We start from the raw sequence: 24,964 nt of genomic DNA on the forward strand, positions 1-24,964 counted from the left end.
TGTTCCAAAAATAACACAGAGGTGTGTTAAATTAAGGACAACACACTAGATGTGTTGTCCTTAACTAGACACAAGATGTGTTAATTTAACACATTCATTTTGAGAGTGTACATTTAAACAAAAAAGATTAGAAACGTAAAATAAAATATAAAACTTTTGTTTAAATGTAGCTTAAATAAATTGATTGCAACCACTTACCTTAAAAAAATTGATTAAATTCAATGAATCATTTTTTTCAGTGTTGCTATAAGGGGTAACGTTCAACTTTTAACAAAGTTAAATGAATTGAATCCATAAAAGAATGTTCACACATCAATACCAAAATGCATCAGAAGGCAGAAGTTTCCTCTAAACCATTGTGGGATGAAACCAGTATTATATTTGTATTTATAACAGTGGTGGGTTGTGACTTTATATCCGCGGTATGTACACTGTAAAAAATTTCTATAGAAATTACAGTATTCCTAGCAGCTGTTTGCCAGTAACTTACTGTAGATTTTACATTTATGTTACTTACGGGCAACAGTTTATTCAAAGTTAAATAAACATGAAACATTTTCAAACCTTTATCTTCTACAGTAAGTTACTGGCAACCAGCTGCATTATTACATTTTTTACAGTGTATTTTTGTTGTTTTCTGTGGCAATTGCTAACTGTGCGTTCACACCACCGCCAACAAGAGCTTCAAAGTGGCCGAAAGTCATTTCAATGAATGTCTTAGAGTTGAAATTAGCTGAACTTTATAGTAATGAGCTATGATGCGGTTCGGCGGCAACCAATCGGAAGGCAGAAACCCAAAGAATCTTCTGCTTGAGAGGATTCCAGAGAATGCATTTGAGTGTCAGACCGTCCACTCTTTATCTATAGTGTGTTTTTTTTTACGCTCTCGCTGGCAGCAGTGTGTAGGTACAGTAATAGTCGTGCAGTTGTTCTTGACCAAGTAACGTATAACTTCAAACTGAAAAGGGGAAAAGAGTCGCAACCTGCTTCTATAACATCAGTAATATTTTAATCTTCACAGAAAGCAAGCAAAGAACATGGGCAATATGGCAGATAATCTTACAACTTCTCTTACTGGTAAATTGCCAGTACCGATAGATCAGTATTTTTAAAAAGGTTCTATGATCTCTTAACGGCAATTTACCAGTAATTTACCGTTAAAGACTGTATGCAGTACAGTATGAAAGCAGCTAATGTCACGGAATGCTCGGACAGCATGCCACTTTTATTTACATTATCAATGCAAATCAATCAACAGTATTAATGCTCAAAATTATGCCTGCATTTTAAGTTGCAATCGGTACAAAGGTAAGTATGATCATACTGTTTAAAGATGCTCTACATCTAGCAAGAACAAAGACCCATTATATTTTTAAATGCATAATTTGTTTCAAACGAATGTGTTAAATTCACGTGTATATTTTTAACAGTGACCTCTAAAGCATAGGTTTCAATATATTACAATTAGTGATAGGACAATATATTTCAGAGAGTGGTATATATTTTTATTATCGGCAGGGTTTCCCGCAGAAAATTTGTTAGTTGAGGTGGTAGGGTTGGGCGGGTGGATGTGCCAGGGGGTGGGCAATCAAAGGGGCGGGGCGTACACGTCATGATGAAAATTAAAATATTTTTATTTAAAACACTCAAATAAAACTTAATTTTGAGGAAACTATGACAGAAAATGAACACATACTAGATTATTAATGAATTAAATGTTTTTACCTCTAACGGGAATAGCTGCGAGATGAAGTGAAACTAAAGAGTTAATAAACACAAACTGAAGCAGATGTTGTAGAACGTCTGGCGAACGCTGATAGCGTGAATATTGTAAAAACTGATTATTTCCCACTTTTAATTACATTATCTTAAAGGAGTGTAACTACTGTAGCATGTAAATAATGCACATAAATAATCTGAGCAGTAATCGCTCAACAATTATATTGAATCAACAGGCACGTGCAACCTAGCTAGCAGGTTGCTCAAACAACAAAATCACCAGCTAACTTACTTTAAATTTGCAAGAACTGTAGACTAATACAATAACAGGCTTAAATAAACCCAAAACATAAGTCCACTTACAGTTCTCATGAACACTCGTTTTATCCTCCAGACAGTTGATGGACCATTTAGGCCGTGTGGCGCACGTGCACGTTTGTGGTGTGAAGCGCGTCTGCGCTATTTTCCGAAATGCACTTGACGGTCTTTTGTGCAGCAAATTTTTAAGTTAAGGCGGTAGGGTTTCCGAGCTAAGGCGGGCCGCCCGAACTGCAAAGTGCAGCGGGAAACCCTGATCTGCATCAGCCGATAAATCTTTTCAATCGGCCAGTAAATTTCTCTATTACTTAAATTAGATGTTTGTAATGAAAAGAAACTCACTGTCACTCAAGTAAAGCCAAAGTCTGACAGATAGTAACCAGATAGTCATTACTCACTTTTTAACATGTCACACACAACACCACACTAGTTTAACACACTTATTCAAACAGTACCGTGAGATGTCAGATCCACATTATTTATGACTTGTAAATATGTTTTAAGTACTTTAAAAGGGTATATTTTTAAATGTTATGCATAACAAATGTTTTTCTCGTGTTTGTACTGTAATAACATTTGTGTTTTATCAGCCTCAAATAGGCCATACAGCTTTCTTAAAGGAATAGTCTACTCATTTTCAATATTAAAATATGTTATTACCTTAACTAAGAATTGTTGATACATCCCTCTATCATCTGTGTGCGTGCACGTAAGCGCTGGAGCGCGCTGTGATGCTTCAATAGCATTTAGCTTAGCCCCATTCATTCAATGGTACCATTTAGAGATAAAGTTAGAAGTGACCAAACACATCAACGTTTTTCCTATTTAAGACGAGTAGTTATACGAGCAAGTTTGGTGGTACAAAATAAAACGTAGCGCTTTTCTAAGCGGATTTAAAAGAGGAACTATATTTTATGGCGTAATAGCACTTTTGGGAGTACTTCGACTCGGCGCAGTAACAGCCTCCCTCTCCCATTATGAGAGGGAGAAGGGGAGCGGACTTTTCAGGCGAGTCCAAGTACTCCCAAAAGTGCTATTACGCCATAAAATATAGTTCCTCTTCTAAATCCGCTTAGAAAAGCGCTACGTTTTATTTTGTACCACCAAACTTGCTTGTATTAAATAGGAAAAACGTTGATGTGTTTGGTCACTTCTAACTTTATCTCTAAATGGTACCATTGAATGAATGGGGCTAAGCTAAATGCTATCGAAGTGTCGCGGCGCGCTCCAGCGCTTATGTGCACGCGCTAGGATGGTGGAGGGATGTGTCGGCTCTTCTTGGTTGAGGTGGTAACATAGTTTAATATTGAAAATGAGTAGACTATTCCTTTAAATCGGCATTGGCCATAAAAAAACCAAATCAGTCGACCAATTACAATATGAAACCAAATGAAAAATCACCACATGTAGGATGTCACCATGACATTTTAAACAGCACAAGTTTTACTTGTTGACCCCGCTACATTCGCTGTGATATCCCCCTTGCCCATTAATGCCCGATGAGATCACCTGTTCAAAAATAGCCCAGTGAACACATTTATGTCACCGGCGAAATTAAAAGACGGATGTAATTTTCGTCCGTGCGTGGTGAGCTCATAGATTGCTATGCAAATCTGTCTTAGCTACCCGGAGTGGATGAAAGTGAGTCGAAATGAAAATGGAAAGAGCGGGAGCCTCCATCAATCACGCTGGCGTTTACACCACCGAGTCCAGCTATTCCTTTCCCAGTGTATAAGACACCTGGCTCCGCAAGGAAGATTGAGTGGATGAGGAAACGGCAAAATACTGTATGTTCGGCTGAAGAGTGATGTTTAAAGCTGTGGCCAGTTGGTGAACATGCTTCATGGTGCTCGTGTGGGAGATAGAGGTTTGACTCCAAACGTGTCGGGTCTTGATCCCTTGCCTGACTCTATTTCCATCTACTTAAGTGTAAATAAAAGTGGGAAAAGTAGGCTATGTACAAAATGTATAGTAGTCTTACATAGTTAAGTAACGTTGCATTTTTTATTATGCAATGAAAAGCTTTAATTCAGACTTAGCAAGTAAACATGAAAGTTTTTTAAAAAAATCCAGATTAAAGTATTTCCTCTCTGTAAAGACACATGGTGTCAGCATCAGCTTTCTCATTTCACCCTGTTTACATTTCATTCACAAGCTTATATTCGGTCAAAACACACTGTGTGTGGCATAAGACCTCTCTGTCTGTTGATATACTTTCACATAAACAGTTGCCTTTTTTAGTTGCCAGGTTTCTCGATTTAGGAGCACTTGTGTTGCAAGCATTTCCTATCTTTAACTTTAATTTTATCCATAGAGATTAATTACCCATCGGCTGTATGGCTGGCTTACAAAAACGTCAAAGCGAATCCAAACGAAATCTGGCACTTTAGCACAAAGCCTTCGTGTTTTCTTGACCAAACAAAAGGAGAATGACAAGATGAGAAAAGGTTTGCTCAAACAACGACAATCGAAAACAAATACGTCTCTTTTGGTGACGTCAGTCCCATTAGATTATTACATCTGTTTGAAAGCTCGATTACAATAGACGCAGTCATTGTTCGGTTAAAACTGTGGGCATGTTGACTCACATTGACTCATCTAACGTGCTGTTTTGCTGAAAAAGTAGCTTCTGGTTTTCATATTTGAAGATGCTGTGCCAGGTGTCAAGATGGCAGATCGCTAAACACTCCCACTCCTCATGCATTAGAAAAGACTGTTCCTGTGAAATTCCTGTTCTCATGACACCAATGCATCCAACTATCTGTTCTATGATGGATGAAAACATGAATACTGAGCCCAAAGCACTTTGATTTGGAGACCTGAATACTCCAGCAATTATAATTGCTAACTTTGGCCTAGTCAACAGAAATCTGCATCCACAACACATTTTCCTTCTGTACTGTCATTGGACATTTCGCTTAGTGTAGCAGGAAATTCAATTCATAACCAGAAACATCCCATAAGAAAGAAAATCAAATGAGATCTCTTTAATACCTAATAATATTTCTCCAAGACATCAATGAGACTAAATGGAAAGCAACTGCAACTTTTTAAAGGAATAGTTCACCCCAAAATGTTTTTTCTAAGTAAACATTAGGCATGGGCCTGTCAGACCACAAGGTTGAAGGTTGCTGTCCCTAGGCTGTCAGCATTCACCAGTATCCAGCCCCAATAATTTGCAGGTGGGAGATGTCCCGCCCCTTTATGCCCAAGTTGGCCAACCACTTATTGGATAAATTCTTGCATTAGGGTCCATTAACACCTAAAACGCATGGAAAGCGCAGGACACGCCGCTTTCTTTTCAAAGCGATTGCCTGTGAACATGAGTTTTGTTTCAGACGCGTCTATATTTGAGTGCGCTTGCCGCACGTCTAGATTTAAAATAAACTTAAGCATGACTTGATACGAACGGCCTCTTAACCCCCCAGTCACATTAGCTACAAGCGACAGAGACAGAGAAACAGGCTACCATTCATTTTCAATGGAAGTGGCCGTTTGCCAGCGACAAGCGATGAGCTCGCTGCTGCGGCGAGCAAGGTGGGGCCAAAATAGACAAGAAGGTTATTTTATGCAAATGCTGAGCGATGCGACAAAGCGACTGCCAATCGGAGTGAAGAAGCAGCGTGACGTAGGTCTGTGGTCGAGTCTGAGAAAATAATTCAAGATGGCGGAAAATGCGTATTAATGTATATATGTGATAAGTTTGGCATTTTATCTCATATATTTTGTTACTTTTATCGAGAAATAAATACTTTTAAATCCAAAAACACCGTTCTTGTAACTTAACAATACCTCTAAAGTGACTTTTGATACCGCTTTTAGAAACTAGCCAAGGAACGCCCATCAAGCGGGTGCGTGTCGCTCGGTGTCGTTCACTTTTGTAGCTAATGTGACTGTAGGGTAAAGGAAAATGATCTACAAATCGTAATTTTTTTATGATAGATGTAACAATGAATCATCATTATCGTCTATTGCAAAAGTAACAAAAATCTTTTTGATGCAAACTCATAAGTTTATTAGAAAAAAGAAGTTTCAGATGAATTTGATGTTTTCTCAAGTAAAACAAAGTCCTTTATATATTTGTTTTTTTGACACAAAGTAGGCCTACCTTACATTATTTAGGCCCAAGAAACGCAAGCAAGGTTCAACCCCAAAGTACACTTACAAATCAAGTTCATATACATTAAGGTTTCTTATGAAAACATTTTAATTATTATTTACATAAAATAAACGTAATACAGCCACACAACAAACTTATGAAAATATTTTAATCGTTATTTGCATGAGAATTTTTTTATGCAGCCACACAATAAATAAAAACTATCACCACAATGCTCACCACTATGATTTCCCTTATCTCATGTGTTAATATTTTTGATCGTAACAATTTATGATTAGCAAAAATAACTGTTGCATCTGTGTAGATTAGATAAGCAAAGTATGTGCGCGTTGTGCACGCTATACATTATGGTCAAGCATGCGCCCTTAAAATAGCATAATGAATCACGCACAACACGCCACTGACTTTAGACTAGTTTTTTTTGGTCAGTGGCACAGTTGTTTTTTGAAACTGCAAAATAGCATCAGGGATGGTTTGCGCCGGAACACGCCTCCTTTTTTGCGCTGAACCGCCCAGGGAGCGCAAGTCTGTGGAGGGGGAAAAACCTGCTGTGCGCCGGTGCAAAATACGAATGATACATGTGTCACTGACAAAGTCAATTGCGCTGGGTGCAAGATAGGGCCCCTTATGTCCTTAGTCAATCATGAACTAAAGTGGGCTGGTCTAATGCAGGGTTTACACCAGACGCGGTAGACGTGGCAAGCGCAAGTGATTTACATGTTAAGTCGATGCGAGTGGAGTCGCAGAAGCCCCTCCCATGACACGAATTTCCGACACAATTTTATTTCTCCTGAAGAAACATCTGAGACTAAGAAATCCAAGACTTAGATACCTAAATGAAACATAACTCAAAAACACCTAAAGTTTTCCTCTGAGATATACCAGTTTTTTTATTATGATAGCCTCCAAACCTCTCAAGCAACTCTGTCAAGTCTCTGAAATCTGGTGTGACAGCTGTATGATGTTTCCACAGTGTTTATCTCATAGCTTTAGTGCAGGGATTGCGACGCAGACTGAAGCCCCACCCCAGGCAGCCGCTCCTGTAAGAATGAAATCACCCTGAACCTGATGATTTATTTGTTTTGACGAAGAGCTACTGTGCCGCCAATTGATCGGTCAGAGTTGCTGAAGCTAATTGATGTTGTTGTGTGGTCACATGGTGCAGGGGGTTGGGGACAATGTGATCGACTGGCTAATCCTGGGACGTGGCCTTTATTTTGCATATTCTCTCTCTGACAGTTGCCTAGTTGTATAGTTTCAAATGTTTGTGTTTTTCCGTTGCTCAATTGGTGTTGGCCTCATTGTGTGTTTGTGTGCAGCAAAACGGTTGTGGGTTCAATTCCCAGTAAAACTGTATTCCTTGTATGCACCGGAAATTATTTTAGATATAAGTGTTTGCCAAATGTATATATATTTTGCTCCAACGCAATCTCATGGTAATTCGTAAGTGCGTTACGATGTGGCTAATTAATACAAATTTGTTTAATCCCATTCATTCATTTCTGCTTTAGGCTTTATTATTGCTTTTTTCTAATTATCATGTTTTTGAATAATTCATGTTGTACAAATTAGCCTTGTTGTAAAACTGCTATGAATTCCTTTGAGATTAGGCTGTTTTGCTAAAACTGTTGTATGTCCATGTCAAATGATAATCATGGTGGTTTTTGCGAAAAAGGTCACATGATGGGTCTCGAGAGTAAGGAGTGCCCGATGGCCTAGGGCAGGCATGAGCGGTGCTCTGTCCAGTTCAGGCCTGTGTTGCACTGTCACGAAAGCCGATCATTTGCATGTGTTTTATGCCTTGCCAATTAAAACATTCAAGCAAAAAAAACGCAACCGAGATGTCAGTGTTTTGTTTGTAAACACATCCACAGCAGTCACTTTGAAAGGCTTAAAGGTGCAGTGTGTAATTTGTAGAAGGTTCTCTTCACACAAATGCAAAATAATATACACAACTATATTATCAGGTGTGTATAAAGACCTTTCATAATGAACCGTTATGCGTTTATTACCTTAGAACGAGAACTTTTTATCTACATACGCAGAGGGTCACCTTACATGGAAGTCGCCATTTTGTGCCGCCATTGTTCTACAGTAGCCCTTAACGGACAATTTTTACTAAGTTGTCTCTGGCGATGACATGTTTGTCCGGTGGTGGCTACCGTAGGTTCTTTATGTGTTTCAAAAGCGAGGGGTGAGCAGTGGACTGAGCCGTTGGTTGCAATTCACAACCTCACCACTGGATGCCGCTACAATTTACACACTGCACCTTTAAGGCTTCAGACATTGTGCAAATACGCGCAAATGGTTCAGACAGAGCACACAAACTGAGGTCACGTTTCTCGCTTGAATGTACACATTTTCACAAAATTATCTTAAAATGCAGTGATTATGCTCGTAAACATTGTCTGTTACGTCTTAAGTGAGTGAATTGCTTATTTCATTTGTATGTTTGTTCTATTGTATTTATTTGTGCGTTTACTTTAACAATATTTGACATTTATAAGGTAGGCTAGTAGTTTTAAAGGGACACTTCTCTTTTTTTGAAAATATGCTCATTTTGTAGCTCCCCTAGAGTTAAACGTTTGATTTTTACAGTTTTGGAATCCATTCAGCTGATCTCCGGGTCTGGCGCTAGCACTTTTAGCATAGCTTAGCATAATCCATTGAATCTGATTAGACCATTAGCATCGCGCTCAAAAATAACCAAAAAGTTTCAATATTTTTCCTATTTAAAACTTGACTCTTCTGTAGTTACATCGTGTACTAAGAACGACGAAAAATTAAAAGCTGCGATTTTCTAGGAACTATACTCTCAAACTGGCGTAACAATCAAGGACTTTGCTTCTGTAACATGGCTCCAGGAGGCGCAATGATATTTGCAGCGCCTGAAAATAGTCCCCTGCCATTGAAAGTAACCAAGGACACTATTTTCGGGCAGTGCGTAATATCACTACGTCACGTTTTAAATTGGAAGAAATATTGAAACTCTTTGGTTATTTTTTTAGCGTGATGCTAATGGTCTAATCAGATTCAATGGATTATGCTAAGCTATGCTAAAATTGGTACCGCCAGACCCGGAGATCTGCTCAATGGATTCCAAAACTGTAAAAATCAAATGTTTAACTCTAGGGGAGCTGGACAACCTCATATTTTCAAAAAAGTGTAGTGTCCTTTTAAGGATACATGGGTCAAAAACAATAAAAACAACTATTTTATTCGTGGTGGTGCCATTGAAAATTTTGGCAGGGCAAGTCAAAATCTGAACCACTAGCCCTGCATGACCTTATGGTGGTCAATCTTGATTTTAAAATCATGGTGGCTGATTTGTTGCTTGCCTGCTGTGACTACCAGCCCCACTCAGCTTGATCAAGATTGTCAACCAGGTCGACCTAAGCCTGACCAGCTGGTATTCCAGCCGATCAACCATCTGGACCTGCATGTAACAACTAATGACCATAAATGGACAGCTTGGACCAACATGCCCAAGTCAAGTTGGTAACCATTTTATCATCTGTAAAATGAAAAAAAATAAGCCTGTAAACTTGATGGTTGATCCTGAGCTCAACCAGTCTTTTAAATATAAGTAATGTTGTGTTCATTTGTTTCTGTGGAGCTTGTTGTTGCACAAATACTTAATGCTTAGTATTAGCAATAGCAGCTGTGGTTTTACAAAGCGTGTTTAAAGGACAAAATGGTTTTGCTAAGATTTTTCTGTTCAATGTTAAACGGATTGAGTTATAGAATTAGCAAGATGATAGTCACAGACATACTACATGAACAGATAAGCACATTTGGCCACGTACACCAGCACTATTGTCATTCCCTGATAAGTCATTCCATTATGCCGGAGTAACCCCGAAGTGACCAGGGATGCTATTAAGTGCTGACGTCAGACTCATTTAGGAAAATGGATTCTCCCAATTTAAGGAATGCAAATGGTTCCCGACATGCCATTTGGGATTTGACATATTGTTGTCTGAGTGTCCATGCTCAGGCCATGAGACCCAAGAGACAATAGTGGCTGTATTGTCTGGCTGTAGGTTGCGGTGAAGTAGTCATATCTAAAGTCAATTTTCTGGACTCTGCCCTCTACCCCCGAAGGCTTGTTTCCTTAAGTACTCTCTTTCTCTGAAACTGTTAGCCAAATCGCTTCTCCATTGTAACTAGTCAGGCATTAAAACTAGACCTAGGAGAGAAAAGTGAGACACCCCCTACAGAAATACAAAGACGTGATGATACGTTTATGTGTGATAATATTATTGATTTTTATATGAGATGTGCAAAACTACAGTATTTTAGTAGTCGGTGGGTTTTGCCTAAATTAATATTACCTTTAGCCTTCATGTCATCCCGATGAATATGCATTTATTCATCTGAGCACAAAGTTTATTTATTTATAAAATATCAGTTTACATGCATCTATGGGTCCCAAATTGTTGTAAATTAAACGACTCAAGTGAGTTAATAAATGTTATCAATCTAATAAGATTTGAAGTTATTGATGTGTCACCATGTTTAAATTTAGAGCTTGGATTTGTTTTGATTTCAGTTTCGCTAAACTAGCTCAAAATATGAATCATTTCCTCTCAAAGATTTATCATTTTGCTTTAGATCAGCTGGAATCAATGATCTATTTTTTTGGAATTTTCATTTTTGGGTTAACTATTCCTTTCAGGAAACCATGTATCATTAGACTGGTATAGGGTGTGCAATAAAACAAGTATTTAAAAATGAAAAGATGTGTACCTTGTAATGCATTGTAAGTCGCTTTAAATAAAATGCATAAATATAAATGTAAACAAATAATGCAGTGGATGCATTTATAGATCTAACTTTTACAAAGCAAACTATCTAACAGCAAAAGTATTATTTGCTATTTAGCGCACTGCTATGAAAAATATGAATGCTTAATTTATATTATTGACACCACATTTTGTTTTTAATGTATATTACATTTTTATCACAATGTCTTTTGTGGTGAAGTGACTTGAGGAAGAAATGAGATCTAGATAAGGCCTGCCTTGTCTCTTTCTACTACACTATGAATGTTGAATAGACTGTAAAAAAAGATGGACGACGCCCGTTCGCTCTCTTCCATTGGTGAAAAGTGAAGCCGCCAGTGTCCCGACATGGCGCTGACATCTTGGGTCTTGAGTTTGCGCAGTAGCGATTTCGGGACCAGTCATACGCAGTAGTGAGCAGGAAGTAAAGCCGCAAAATCAAGGCCCCGCCCTCACAGAATGCGCGTATCACAGCTATCACAGACCTGACACCACCGTATTTATATCATTAAATAACTAACTAAAAACAAACCTATTTTAAAAACAAACATTTGAATTTACATCAGCATGATAAAAACTACAGTAAATGACTGAAACCAGCTTTGGAAAAAAATAATTGAAGTGTAATTAAATTGTTTAGTTGGTCTCAAGTCCCACTGAATAACATGGGGAGGCGGAGTTTATGACCTATACTGGGACCAGTTACTGGGGGGCGATCAAGACGTTTTGCCTTCACTTTTCAGGGCTTGTGCGGCACGCTCGGTTGAACCCATTTGACTGCTCTACTTATAAATATACATGATAAATCATAATACCATATACTATGTTTGGTATTTGCCAGTTGCATGTCTCATTTCCCTTTTTTCCAAGAATTTCGTTTTTTTTTCCCTTTTGTAAAGTGTTATTTTATTTAATATCTATTTCCTGCACTTCTTTTTTGTATTACTGTCGCACATATTATGCAAAATCTACTTTTACAAGGTGTTTGGCAATAAATGTTTGTTGGCACTGTGTTAACACAACAACCCTACACTGAAAAAAATCCATCCTCTCCGAAGCAGTCATATGAGACATGCTGTATTGATTCTCTTGTTAATTTGACATCACACAATCAAAGCTCCGCCCCCTCCCACTGACTGACTGGTTAATTTGACCCAAATGCTTTTCTAAATGCGTTTGTTAGCACATTGTAGCACTAATTCGGTTAAAGATACAATTGTCGCAGACTGTATTCACAGGAATCAGATCTATTTTAACCGAAAGCTCTCACTGTATGTTGGTAAGGGAGTAAAGACGGCGCTTTTTCGCTCCCACCCAAATAGGGACATATTGGACATGCTATAACAAATGATCTGGGGGTATTTTTAGCTAAAACTTCAAGACACATTCTAGGCACACCTGAGACTTATATTACATCTTGTAAAAATAGACCAAATGTGTGCCCTTTAAAGCTCTTTTTACTTAAGTTATGTTAATCTAAGAATAGAAAAAGATCTGCACACAACCAAGGCCAGCCACAAGGCTCACATAAATGTATTATACAGTGACCAAATATACAAAAAGTTGCAGTAGTGCGGTAAAACGTTTTTGGATATTAACCTTTCCAGACACGACCCTTCTTTGGTGCCATGTGCTTGTAATAATTCAATATTTTCCCCGCCATTGATGAGTTATCTCGTCAATTAATAGAAAACATTTGCATGAAAAAATTATGAGTTTTTATGGTTATCTGTAATACTGCAATTATCCACTAGATGGCGTACTTACCCAGTTTATAAAAAACTGAAGCAAGAAATTATTTATTAATTTTAATCTCTGTGTATGTTTTGATAATCATTTTAAATCTGATCGCTATCAAAATTCTTGTACAGAAATGCAATTATTTCAGCCTTTTGCTAAGAAAAATAACCATATTTAAGAGTATATAATCAGAGAAAAATATACATAGGATAAAACAGTTTTTTTCCGTTTCACAAAAATAAAAAGGCTGGCGGGGAATGAGTTAATTACACAAAAGAATTAAGTATTTTTTACATAACCACAAACACCAAAAAAACAAAATTAAACAATCAAATACTGGAAGAAATATTTATGTTCAAATAAATGTAGCATTTTTAGATATGGTGCAACAAAACTCACCACAGTGATGTTAGGTTGTTGTGGGTGGTTGTGTTTTACTACGTGGTTGCTCAAGTGTTCAAAGTGTTTGTAGTGTATTGCTGTGCGGTTGTTAAGGTCGATGTTAAGGAGGTTGCTAGGTGGTTCCTTATTGGCCGAAGTGAAAATCGCCCACCACCATCACTGTGAGGATTTAATTCTAAATATGAGTTGACTTCCTCGTTCAGTTTTAATGTTTGGTCACTCTTAGCATGCAAAACAAAATACACTGAAATGCATGTGGGAAACAGGATATGATGTCATGCTCTACAAAAGGCGTCTTAATTTTGATCCTGAGGTCAAAATTACATTCTGATATGTGGGTGAGACGGACCCTTTACTATCCCAAGAGCTGAAAAGCCACCAAATTCAGAGGTTGCATCAGTTGTTTCTCTTAAAAACAGATCAACAATGGGCGTCTTATTTCTCATGATCGACTAAATGTAAAACAGAAGGAGTATTACTCATCTTATCCAAAGGGCGTCTCTTTTTATTTTCATCTCTTATCCCTCTAACGCTGTTCGCCATTAGCATCAATATAATCAAACACAACACCGAATTCGTCTGCTACCGGTCATAGCACTAAAGTGGCTTTACCTTACTGCATTAGCCAATAACACTTGACAGATGCAGACCAAAGCCTGTGTCTTAATCTGAGCTCCTCATTACCCGTCTCACTTTCTCCTCTCTCAGAGGAGGGGTTCAGAGTGCTCTTCTACCACAAATCAATACAGTGATGGCGATCAGTGGACCCTGAGCTCGCTGTCACGGTTGAGCACATACACAAAGCTCTCCGAAGCAAACGGAGAAGTGCGGTCCCATGTAGCTTAGGGGTCCTGGTGAACAATGGAGTAATTGAAGACCCCTGACACTGTGTCCGTGTTCTGAAGACAGGAAGTCTTCTTCTCTCCCTGTCTTCTTTCTCTGCCCTCAGGCAGATACGTGACCTCGTTTATGATTCACAAGCACTCCCGTCCTGTCTTGAACTGTTGTCATGGACATTGCACAGGCGTGGTGGTCAGTTTGATCTCAAGAACTGTGAAGGCTTGTTGCATCACTGCAAGGTCTCTATTCAGTAAACTCCTAAGATCTCTACTTAGATGACTTTAATAACACTTTCAATGTGTAGGCCGTAGCTGGCTTCTAAGTCAACCTAATTTTGGACAAATGTTGATGCAGCATTATATGTTTCCTTTGTAGATAAGGCAATCCCAGAATGTATAACAACAAGGTCAATGGAAAAATCTTAGAGAAACGTATTTAAAGTTTCAGTGACACTGTTCATTGTTTATATCAATATACTTTTGTACATTGTGGTTATTTGCATTTTCTGGGGGTACTTGTTGGTTCTATATAATGTTTAAACCAGTCAATTATTTACAGGCTGTGGCTGTAGTTAGGGTACCCACAGGTTATGGAATTTCTGGAATATCATGGAATTTTTAAAGGTCTATTCCAGAGATTGAAAGTCAGGGAATTTTATATTTTTTTATCAAAGTCATGAACATCAGGGATTTTGTTTGTCACTTTAAAATCTATATCTTTCTACACTCACCTAAAGGATTATTAGGAACACCATACTAATACTGTGTTTGACCCCCTTTCGCCTTCAGAACTGCCTTAATTCTATGTGGCATTGATTTAACAAGTTGGCCCATATTGATAGGACAGTGAACTCATTGTCATGTTCAAGAAACCAAATTTGAAATGATTCGTGCTTTGTGACATGGTGCATTATCCTGCTGAAGTAGCCATTGCTGTAAAAAATATGGACGTAGTGTCCGTGACGTCACCCATAGGTTTGTTAAGAGCTTTTTGGAAGCCAATAGTTGGCGGGGCTTGCCGTCCCCATCTTGGCCGCGCGTCACCACGCATCACTCGCAGATAACCGAAAATGGGTAAAGAGGCGGGACATAGTTAAAGCTAGTGACAGCAGTGGCTGTTTGTCACTCAAGTGGCCATGCCCTTAATTATGCAGAACTTTAGGGCTTAATATAATTTAAACAGATGAGTCACAAAAAAATCACCCCCTTACAGTTGTCATGAAGGGCAAAATTAGCTATACAGACCAAAAACAGGCTGTAAACATATTTATTTCTGCTAAAGTTGGGCATTTTAACATGGAGGTCTATGGGAATTGACTCCCATTTGGAGCCAGCCTCTAGTGGCCAGTCGATGAATTACAGTTTAAATCACTCTTGTATTGGCTTCAACAGAGAGATCAGAAGGTTGCCCCTCAATTTTTACCCATATAATGTATTGCCATTGCTACAAATATATCTGTGCAATTTAAGTTTTGTGGTCCAGGGTCACATATTTGCCCATTATGTATTTTTCTGCATACATAATGGTGTAAGCTTAGCAGCAACTGTTGGAGCCTAGTTCACGTGTGGCCTCTTATGCATCTGTGTGAAGCACATCAATTACTAGGTTACAGTCACTTGTGAGATTTTATTATTTTTCTTTAAAGGAGGCTGTTTAAGTAGACATCAGACTGCAAGGGAGCTCACTAGGTTTTTATACCCACCCAGTGCCCACCCATTCCCAACATGTGTGGATAGAAATTCTGCTACACTGGCAAGTATGCAGTACAGTGCAATAGGCCGGCTTATCCACCCACTTATCTCTTTACAATCATGTATGTCGGCTTTACTCTCTCCCATCTTCTGTCAGTCTCAGGGGCAGTTCGGGGTGGTAGTAGGAGGAGGGTCGTACACGCATCCTGGTTTTGGCTCACCGCCTGGTCTATTTTGAGTCCGCAGGCCTGAGATATTTTTTCAGCAGACCCGTGCGGTACAAATCAGCGATGTCACAGTGAAACAGCCCAAAGCAAAGGCCATGACGTTCACATAGATAGAAAAACAGATAGCAATCAAGTGGCTCGGCACACTGGATGATCCATCATGTTCCTGTTCCCCATAATTGATAGAGTTTGGAAGACTTTTGAATGAATATCACAACATAATACCCAAATTGCCCTATGACTGCATATGTAGCTTTTGTTTGGTTGTTTACTTTGGGTGTCGCTGTAAGCTGACTGACAGCTTTCAAAAACGAAAATGAAACTGGTTGTTCAAAATTGTTAGATTCCTCAAGGTTTGTTTTTCTCGTTTCTCTATACAGATGAGAGGTCGTCCAACACCCACGTTTCACGCTCTTTGACTAATGACCTGGGTGGCTCTTTGGTCCCTCTGATTGGTGAACGTAAGACTTCAGTACCCACCAACTCCAGCCAGCCAATGCTGTTCACGTTCGACACACCTGTACGGCACTCTCACAGTACCCTGTCCAACAGCGCTCCACAGGACTACCTCCTGCTACATCAGTGCATGAGCCGAAAGAGCGAGAGTACACGGTAAGAGACATGTTTTTAGATCTTCCTACAGCTTACAAACCACAAATCAAGATAAGGTGTTGTCATTTCTCTATTTATATCAAATCAGTTTCACTGGTTTAAAGGTGCAGTGTGTATTTTTAGAAGGATCTCTTGAAAGAAATGCAAAATAATATACAAAACTATATTATATGTGCTTTTAAAATGAACCATTATGTTTTTATAACCTTAGAATGAGACGTTTTTATCTACATACACCGAGGGTCCCCTTACATGGAAGTCGCCATTTTGTGCCGCCATGTTTCTACGGAAGCCCTTAATGATGTGTTTCAAAAGTGAGGGTTGGGCAGTGGGCTGAGCCGTTGGTTGCAATTCGCAACCTCACCACTAGATGTCGCCAAAATTTACACACTGCACCTTTAAAGAGACTCAAACAGCAGAACATTTAATACTTTGCTAAAATTGTTCATTTGTAATTGTGGCTATACTTCTGCCTCACATTCATCTACACAGATGCTTTCTTTATTGAAAACACATCTATAGACAGATTATTCTTCATATGAGACCTGTCATGTGCTGATGAATGATATATCAACACATACTTCCGGAATCAATGCTGGATATTGATTAAGCATTAAGATTAAAAATGGTTACTGATGTCACTGGATTGGTAGCCAATGCTGTGGTATGTACGAAGGTACATTTAAAAAACAAACTAAATAAATGAGAGCCTATTTATAAGGTGACGGGTTTGGATTGCATGACTGTTTATTATTTTTTACCCAATTCTCAGTAGTCAATTTTATTTTAGTTATATCTGTTGTTCTGTTTTCTAAAAAATATATATTTGCATTACAGTAACAAAAAGTATATTTTTAGCGATCCATTTCTTCATGAAATCCACCTATCTTTCTGGTTTGGCCAGCATTTGATAATGACTTCATGACAGTGACATCATCTGATGACATCATGCTTGACGTTCAAGTGTTTAAATATGCCATTTTAAATGTTGTTATCTCACAAAGTATAAAGCAAACACATAGAAGACCTTCCCAAAAAATCAGTAGCAAACAGTGACGTTACGTATACTGATGTTTGCAGAGGGATTCACTTTCAGGATATGCTCAACAGTCATTTCATCTTGATCTGTTTCATCCTAAACCATCAACATTGCCTGTTATAATGAAACATATCAATCAGCATAGCGTTTATTTTATGTCTCCTCAATTCAAACATTTCATTTAGCCTTTAAGTTCAAAACCTGCAGGAAGTAAACAGACTCTGGTTTTGTCCCACGAGTACCAGCCGTGCCAGTATTAGTGTGGGAATGTTCATGTATTCATTGCTCAATATAGAGACAGTTTTTACTCCCTCCATGTATCATAAACACTTTCAATCATCTCCTAACAGACTCAAAGTCACACAGCAGAGTCTCTCTCCATGTAAACAAAGCACTGAGAAACAAAGAGAAACACTGCCACCAGTGGTCAGATCGTAGCATTACACAGAACTGTCTGATGTGCTTTTATTTTTAATGACTCATGCCGTTTTCTTTTTTGTGTTGACATATTTCCCAGACTTGGGATAGGATATATAAATAAATGTATAAATGTAACAGTTATGTGCAGAAAAATAAGTATATATTTTCATTTTAACTAGTGGTCCACTGAGGGCGATATGAGGTTGCCATTACACAAATGTAATTAGAGTAAATGAGATAAACAAAAAATTGAAACGTATGGTGCATTATGTGCTTGGTAAGCGGCCTGTAGATTAGCATCAAAACATGCATGTACAATCCATACATGATATTATATTAATCATAGACAGTAAACTATAATGGACATTGAAAAAAATACATACACACCTATGATCTGACACTTTATGATACACAATGGCTGGGTTATTTTTAACCAATGCTGGATAAATATTGGACAGAACACACTGCTGGGTTAAAAATGACCCAATGTTGGGTAAAAACAACCCCGCATTGGGTAAATTTTAACCCAGCGGTGTCTTCTGTCCAATATTTTCCCAGCATGGGCCATTTTTAGAGTGTACTTTTCGAAACTTGCATGCAAGTATGCAAGTGTCACGTTCTAAAGCGGATGATGATTGGTCATTTTACTGTCTGTCAGATGCTTTACATCCGAGTGGCTTTTCTTAAGGAAAAAAAACACTAAAGCCTCATTCACATTAGCAGCGGCTAGCAGTAGCAGAGCGACGCAATCTCATTGATTTCAATGGAAGCTTGGCGGCTTCCGGCGACACGAGCGACAGTGACCGTTAGCGACCGGATGGGCGTGTCCAGTTGCGCGACAAAGTTGAAAAAGTTTAACTTTATGCAAATGATGAGCGACTTTTAGAGCGACTACCAATGAGAGCGAAGCAGTGGCGGTCACGTCATCCGTCTCTTATCAGTTACTGGAGTGGACTTTACTCATTTGTTTATGACAGCCAGATTTAGAAACGCCTCCTAACGACCTCATTGAAAGAGACGAGCGACACACAGCGACAAAATTGCTTATAATGTGAATGCACCTTAATACGGTATTGACTGCCAAACTGAAAGATTTGTAATAATAATTTGTTACATTTATATAGCGCTTTTCTGCAGCACTCAAAGCGCTTTACATATAAAAGGGGGATTCATCTCAACCACCACCAATGTGCAGCATTGACCTGGATGATGCGACGGCAGCCATATTGTTCCAGAACGGCCACAACACACCAGCTTATTAGTGGAGAGAAGACATGGGCCGTTTCTCAATCCGAAGGTTGCGGCCTCCGGAGGTCGCATGTGCAGGCTGCATACGTCATCAGGCCCGGTTTATTTACGTTAACTAAGCGTTACATTTGCAAGTCATTAACATACTACAACAATTTACGATTAACTAAGAATAATAGTCAACTTTATAATTGTAGTATTCGGAAATAGGACTGTCTTGATGACGTGTGCAGCCTGCGGGTGCGACCTTTGGAGCCTGCAGCCTTAGGATTGAGAAACAGCCAGAGTAATATCACCAATTAGTATATGAGGGGATGATTAGTAGGCCAAAGGGTAAGTTTGACCAGGATGCCGGGGCACACCCCTACTCTTTTTCCAAAGACATCCTTTAACGACCACAGAGAGTCAGGACCTCGGTTTAACGTCTCATCCAAAGGACGGTGCTTTTTGACAGTATAGTGTCCCCGTCACTATACTGGGGTGTTAGGACCCACAAAGACCACAGGATGAGCACCCACTGCTGGTCTCACTAACACCTCTACCAGCAGCAACCTGGTTTTCCCTGGAGGTCTCCCATCCAAGTACTGACCAGGCTCAACCCTACTTAGCTTCAGTGGGCAACCACTCTTGGGTTACAGGGTGATATGTCTGCTTTGCTTTTGGATTTACAATTCAAAAGAAAAGATTTTTTGCACTCTGGAAAAAATCGGGTTGTTTAACCCAGTGTTTCCCAACCACTGTGCCGTGGCACACTAGTGTGTCGTGACAGCTTGTTTGGTGTGCCGTGGAAAAATAAAAAATCACAACTGCGTATGTCAATGTCATCAATTCCAGCCAGGATATAATCTTTGTGTTCATCAAAACAAGTGTACTTGCATTGAATGTGAGTTCTACAATTAATATAGTAAAATATTCCAGTTAAACAAGTCATTTAAGCATTGCAATAGAGGTTTGTGCATTTATTTTAATGCTTTTTGGTATAGTGGACAGAAAAAAGGTTGGGGAACACTGGTTTAACCCATGGTTGGGTAAATATTGGACAGAACCAACTGTTGGGTTTTAAATAGACCTATGCTGGTTTGTTGTTACCCAACCATGAGTTAAAATAACCCAGGGTTTATTTCTTCATTTATAACCCAGCAATGGGTTCTGTCAAATATCCCAACCATGGGTTCAACCGACCCAATATTTTCAAGGAGTGTGCCTGATGCCAATAAGTAAAATCTGATTATTGGACGATTAATAAGCCAATTTTAAATAAATGAATTTAAATTTAATAAAAATTAAAACCAAATTTACCATTTCATTATAGAACACTCTATGTGCCAATATTTTTATTTAAATTAAATTTGTATTTTAATTTTGCGTATCAATTGCATTTTATTTTTTAATTTGACAGTGAAAATGCATTATCACCTTGAAAATAAAGTCATTTCATTTAATTTTGGCATATATTTTGCGTACAGTTTTCTAAAATGAAATGGTAAATCTGGTTTTAAATTTCATAAATAATCAATTAATAATTTTTATATATTGGCAGATATTAGATCACCTCAATTTTAACAGACAAGAATGATAACATCCATATTTAATTTTTTTATAAAATATTTATTGGCATATTAATTACTACATTTTTGCTGGGTGTGATGAAATTTATTTGTACGTGCTAGATTGATGCCATTGATTGAGCGATTTTTTTTAAGTTGTCATATTAACTAAATTCTGAAGATTAAATTTGAATGTTATTCATTTACATAATGACCATTAATATTTAGCATTAAAACTATACTAGTGATGTTTTTTTACATTTTGTATACACAGTGCTGAAATTCATTGCATTTTCCTGTTCTCTTTTGATTGACAGGTTATATCGACCATGACTATCGGCTGTTATTAAACTATCAGCCGATAAGTGTGAAAATTTGTCTTTATCGATATTATAATATATATTGATATATTAGTGCATCTCTAATTTATGTTTATTTGACATATATTTATCATAAAACAAACCTTCTTCACCTTCTTCTTCTCAAAGGAGTGCCAGTTTCTCACAAGCCTCTCGCAGCAGTCTGTTAGTGGGCAGCGACTCTGCGGTTCAAAGACTTACTCATGGCTTCTCTCATTGTTTGAATGGCATGGGTGGGCAACTTCACGGTTTTTACAGTCTGCCCAAACCTGGAAAACATCAGCAGCTCTCATCACGGAGCGATTCTCAGGATGCCTGCTACGTCCTGCCCAGAGGTTACAGCTCCGAAGAGCAATCAGAGCTCGACTCGGAGGACGTCTACATCTATAAGACCCCCAGTAACACTCTAGCGGCCCCACATGCCGCTGAGCAACGGGCACTCGATAACTACGATTTACCCGGCGTTCCCGGCTCCGTCTACCAGATCCCACGCACGTTTGACAAGAACCACAATGCACTGCTGCCATCCAGCGCGGAATCCACGAACGCACCCCCACCCAGGCCACCCAAACCCAGTCAAGGCTCAGAGACGCGATGGGGCAGCCCACTGTCCACAGGAGCCCAAAATGGCGATGTAGCGACGGTATCGGTGATTCCCAGGAGAAACACGCTGCCAGCTGTGGAGAACGTTAAACTTCATAGAGGTAGTGAAAGCATAGTTTTGTATTTTGCATTTTGCTTTAGTCTTTTATGTTCGATCTGTACTCACTGTTTCAGCAAAGGGTCAATGACGTGAGGTCAAATTTTGTTTGTCCACTTCAAATTTCATTTTGCAACGTGGATACCAGAAAATGTCTAAATACGTCATTTGAAGTTTTTAGCATTAAGTATTTGGATAAAGAGCAATAAAATTATTTAGTTCCTGCCATTTTTAGTAGCTTTTATAATGCAGCTGAAAAAACGTATTCTTCTTCCCACTTCTCTGCTATCTTTCATTCATGTCGTTTTCTGTTAAATTTGTGCATATGCTTGAAACCAAGAGGCAAACTGGTCAAGGTTTACTCTGATCTGCAGGGAGGCTAATGAAATTCAAGCCATGCAGGCCGCCCCAGAATGCCTTGTTCCGGCCTGATAAGCAGTGAAAAAAATAGCAGACACAATTCAGTGATTTCCTAATGCTCAGCAAGGCTAGACTAGTGTTTAGAGGAACAGGAAGTGACTTTTTGACCATCGTCTCCTCTTTCCCACACCTGTGCTCAGTAGCCACCATGTTACCAGAGAGGAAAAGTTATAGCCAATGGGGCATACAGTATAAAGAGAAATTGCAGTCACATTTGTGACCCTGGACCACATAATTGGTCATAAATCATATGGGTATATTTGTAGCAGTAGTCAACAATACATTGTATGGGTCAAAATTATAAAAAAATTTAAATGCTTAAAATCATTAGTATATATTAAGTAAAGATTATTCTCCATGAAGATATTTGTAAATTTCCTGATGTAAATATATCAAAAATGTATTTTTTATTAGTTATATTTGCTGCTAAGAACTTTGTTTGGACAACTTTAAAGAGGTCAAAGAGTGAAAATCTAACTTTTTCCATGTTTAAGTGCTACGATTGGGTCCCCAGTGCATCTTTCAACCCAGAAAACGTAAATAAAGAACAACCCAGTAACTTAGTTTTGGTTAGCCATTCTTTGCGATCATGTGAAAAATTAGGTTGTTCAGATTTTGCCTGTTTTGTGAGGTAGGTAGCAAGGCCAAATGCAATAATACCGTCCCTTAATCTGCACTATCCAACCACGGCACTGACATTTAGTGCAGAGAGAAAGAGAAAAAATTATTGACAGCACAATTGAGTTTCAATTGAAACAAACCACTATCATTGTGATCAGTGTTTGCACTTTATCAGCTCATTTGCATTTTAAAGGACACACCCATAAAGGCACATGTTTGCTCAGGCCTACAAAGTGGCAATTTTAACATGCTATAATAAAATATCTGTTGGGAAATTTGAGCTAAAACTTCACATACGCACTCTAAGGACACCAAATACTTATTTTACATCTTTTAAAAAATCTCATCATATGACCCCTTTAAAGGCGATTGATGATTTCCCAGATTCCAGATTTTTTCAGATCTCGGCCACATATTGTCCTATCCTTACAAACCATACTTTAATGGAAAGCATTAAATCAGGTTTCAAATCTCAAATTTCAAAAATTGACCCTAATGACGGGTTTAGTGGTCCACGTTCACATTTAGCCTTTCTATAAAAGCATTAGTTACAGAAAATAAATATTAAGGATGAAAGATCTGTGTCGAACAAAACACAGATTCATTAATTATTTAAGTGTAAAACACAGCTTTTTATATTTTATTTCTAAAGCTTTCTGAATTCTGTGAATTCATTAACTGATGATTACTTGGTTTGTTAAGCTTTTTTATCATTTATCTAATGTATTTTAGGTTCCTCCTTTGAGACGGGCAGTCACCAACGACCAGTCTACTTTAACAACTCCGGACAGTCAGTGGAGTCTGTCAATGATGGCTATAGCTCATACTTGGTAAAGTATCTTCATCCCAACATTTATCTGACAGTCTCATTATAATAGTTTCACTGTAAAGTGTTACAGTTAACACCCAAGACCAGTGGCGGCCGGTGACTTCTTTTCCGAGGGGCGCAAATTCAAAATATGTGTTCGGCATGTCATGTGCGTGGCTCGTCATGTCAAAATATAACCCCATTTACACAGACCTTTGGTCCCAGAAAATACCCGTAAAATTGAAAGCATCTGTGTGAACACAAACACGTCCCGTAAATCTTCTTAGATTGTTGCCAGAAAGAGGACCTAGTAGATAGGGCTGGGTATAGACCAGTTCAAATGATGTAAACAACACTGGTCCAGAAACACTTCCTGTTACAGTTTGTGACAGTTATTTTTTTATTTTACATATATTATTATCTTTAAGATGTTTGTTTAACTTCAGTTAATTCAGGTTTATATGTTCTGTTGGTTTATTTTATCCCAACGTTTATCTAGTGTTAAAAAACGGAAACAGGAAGTGCTTCTGGACCAGTGATGTTTACATCTTTTAAACTGGTCTATTGGCAAGGGCCTCACGATACGATACATATCTCGCTACATGTGTTATGATACAGTGTATCACGATACAATACAATATGTTGAATGTTGCGATACATTGCAATACTTTTTCTTGTCAAGCACAATGAGGAAGGCGCAAAGCCGAAACTCGTCTGTGCCAATAATTATACGTTTTATATGCAAAGTGCGGCCCTTTTCTTTTTCTTTGAAATTACTTATAAGTCTGGTCAAGCACTCTTATAGTATATATAATAAATTGAGTGAAGCCTGCTCCTACGACACAATGGGCAGTTTTCAAAAACCATATATGTGACCCAGTCTGTGAATCCCTAACTAAAGTCATTTTTGTGTTATTTACTGTTTTCTACATAAAATCATCTTATAATGTAATGAACATCCTGTGAAATTATAACCTTGATATCTTTAATATTGGCTGAGTAAGGTCATGTCAAAGATTGAAATCAATGTGAAATCAAACTTTGATTCTCCAAATCTCAGATTTTGATTATAATCAAAATCAGATTAATAGACTAAAAAAAATTAGTCTCGGTATTGTTTTTAATCCAATTTATATTTAAATGACACACTGAACAGAGCCAAATCAGAGTCAATTATATCCGTAGTAAGTCATGGGGACACAAACGGCGCATTTCCTGAAAATGGTCCCATAACTCACAGAGGACTGACAATAGCAAGTCTATTCCAACCATGACAGAACAAATGGTGTGTGTGTGTTTGTCACAGTGCTTTTCTACACTCATCCCTAAACCGTGTAAGCAAGATTGTT

The 24,964-nt window shown here is 38.3% G+C and overlaps 1 protein-coding gene across 1 annotated transcript in view; it reads left to right on the plus strand.

Moving 5' to 3' along the window:
* Positions 1–24,964, plus strand: part of gab2 (GRB2-associated binding protein 2) — a 108,110-nt gene that overhangs the window by 60,212 nt on the left and 22,934 nt on the right. Inside the window, exons 3-5 of the mRNA XM_055195972.2 lie at positions 16,222–16,453; positions 21,196–21,770; positions 23,540–23,637. Coding sequence (XP_055051947.2) covers positions 16,222–16,453; positions 21,196–21,770; positions 23,540–23,637 — 905 coding nt within the window. The remainder of the gene's footprint in view (positions 1–16,221; positions 16,454–21,195; positions 21,771–23,539; positions 23,638–24,964) is intronic.

This window comes from Misgurnus anguillicaudatus, chromosome 24, assembly GCF_027580225.2.
Source record: "Misgurnus anguillicaudatus chromosome 24, ASM2758022v2, whole genome shotgun sequence".
Classification (NCBI taxonomy): Eukaryota; Metazoa; Chordata; class Actinopteri; order Cypriniformes; family Cobitidae; genus Misgurnus; species Misgurnus anguillicaudatus.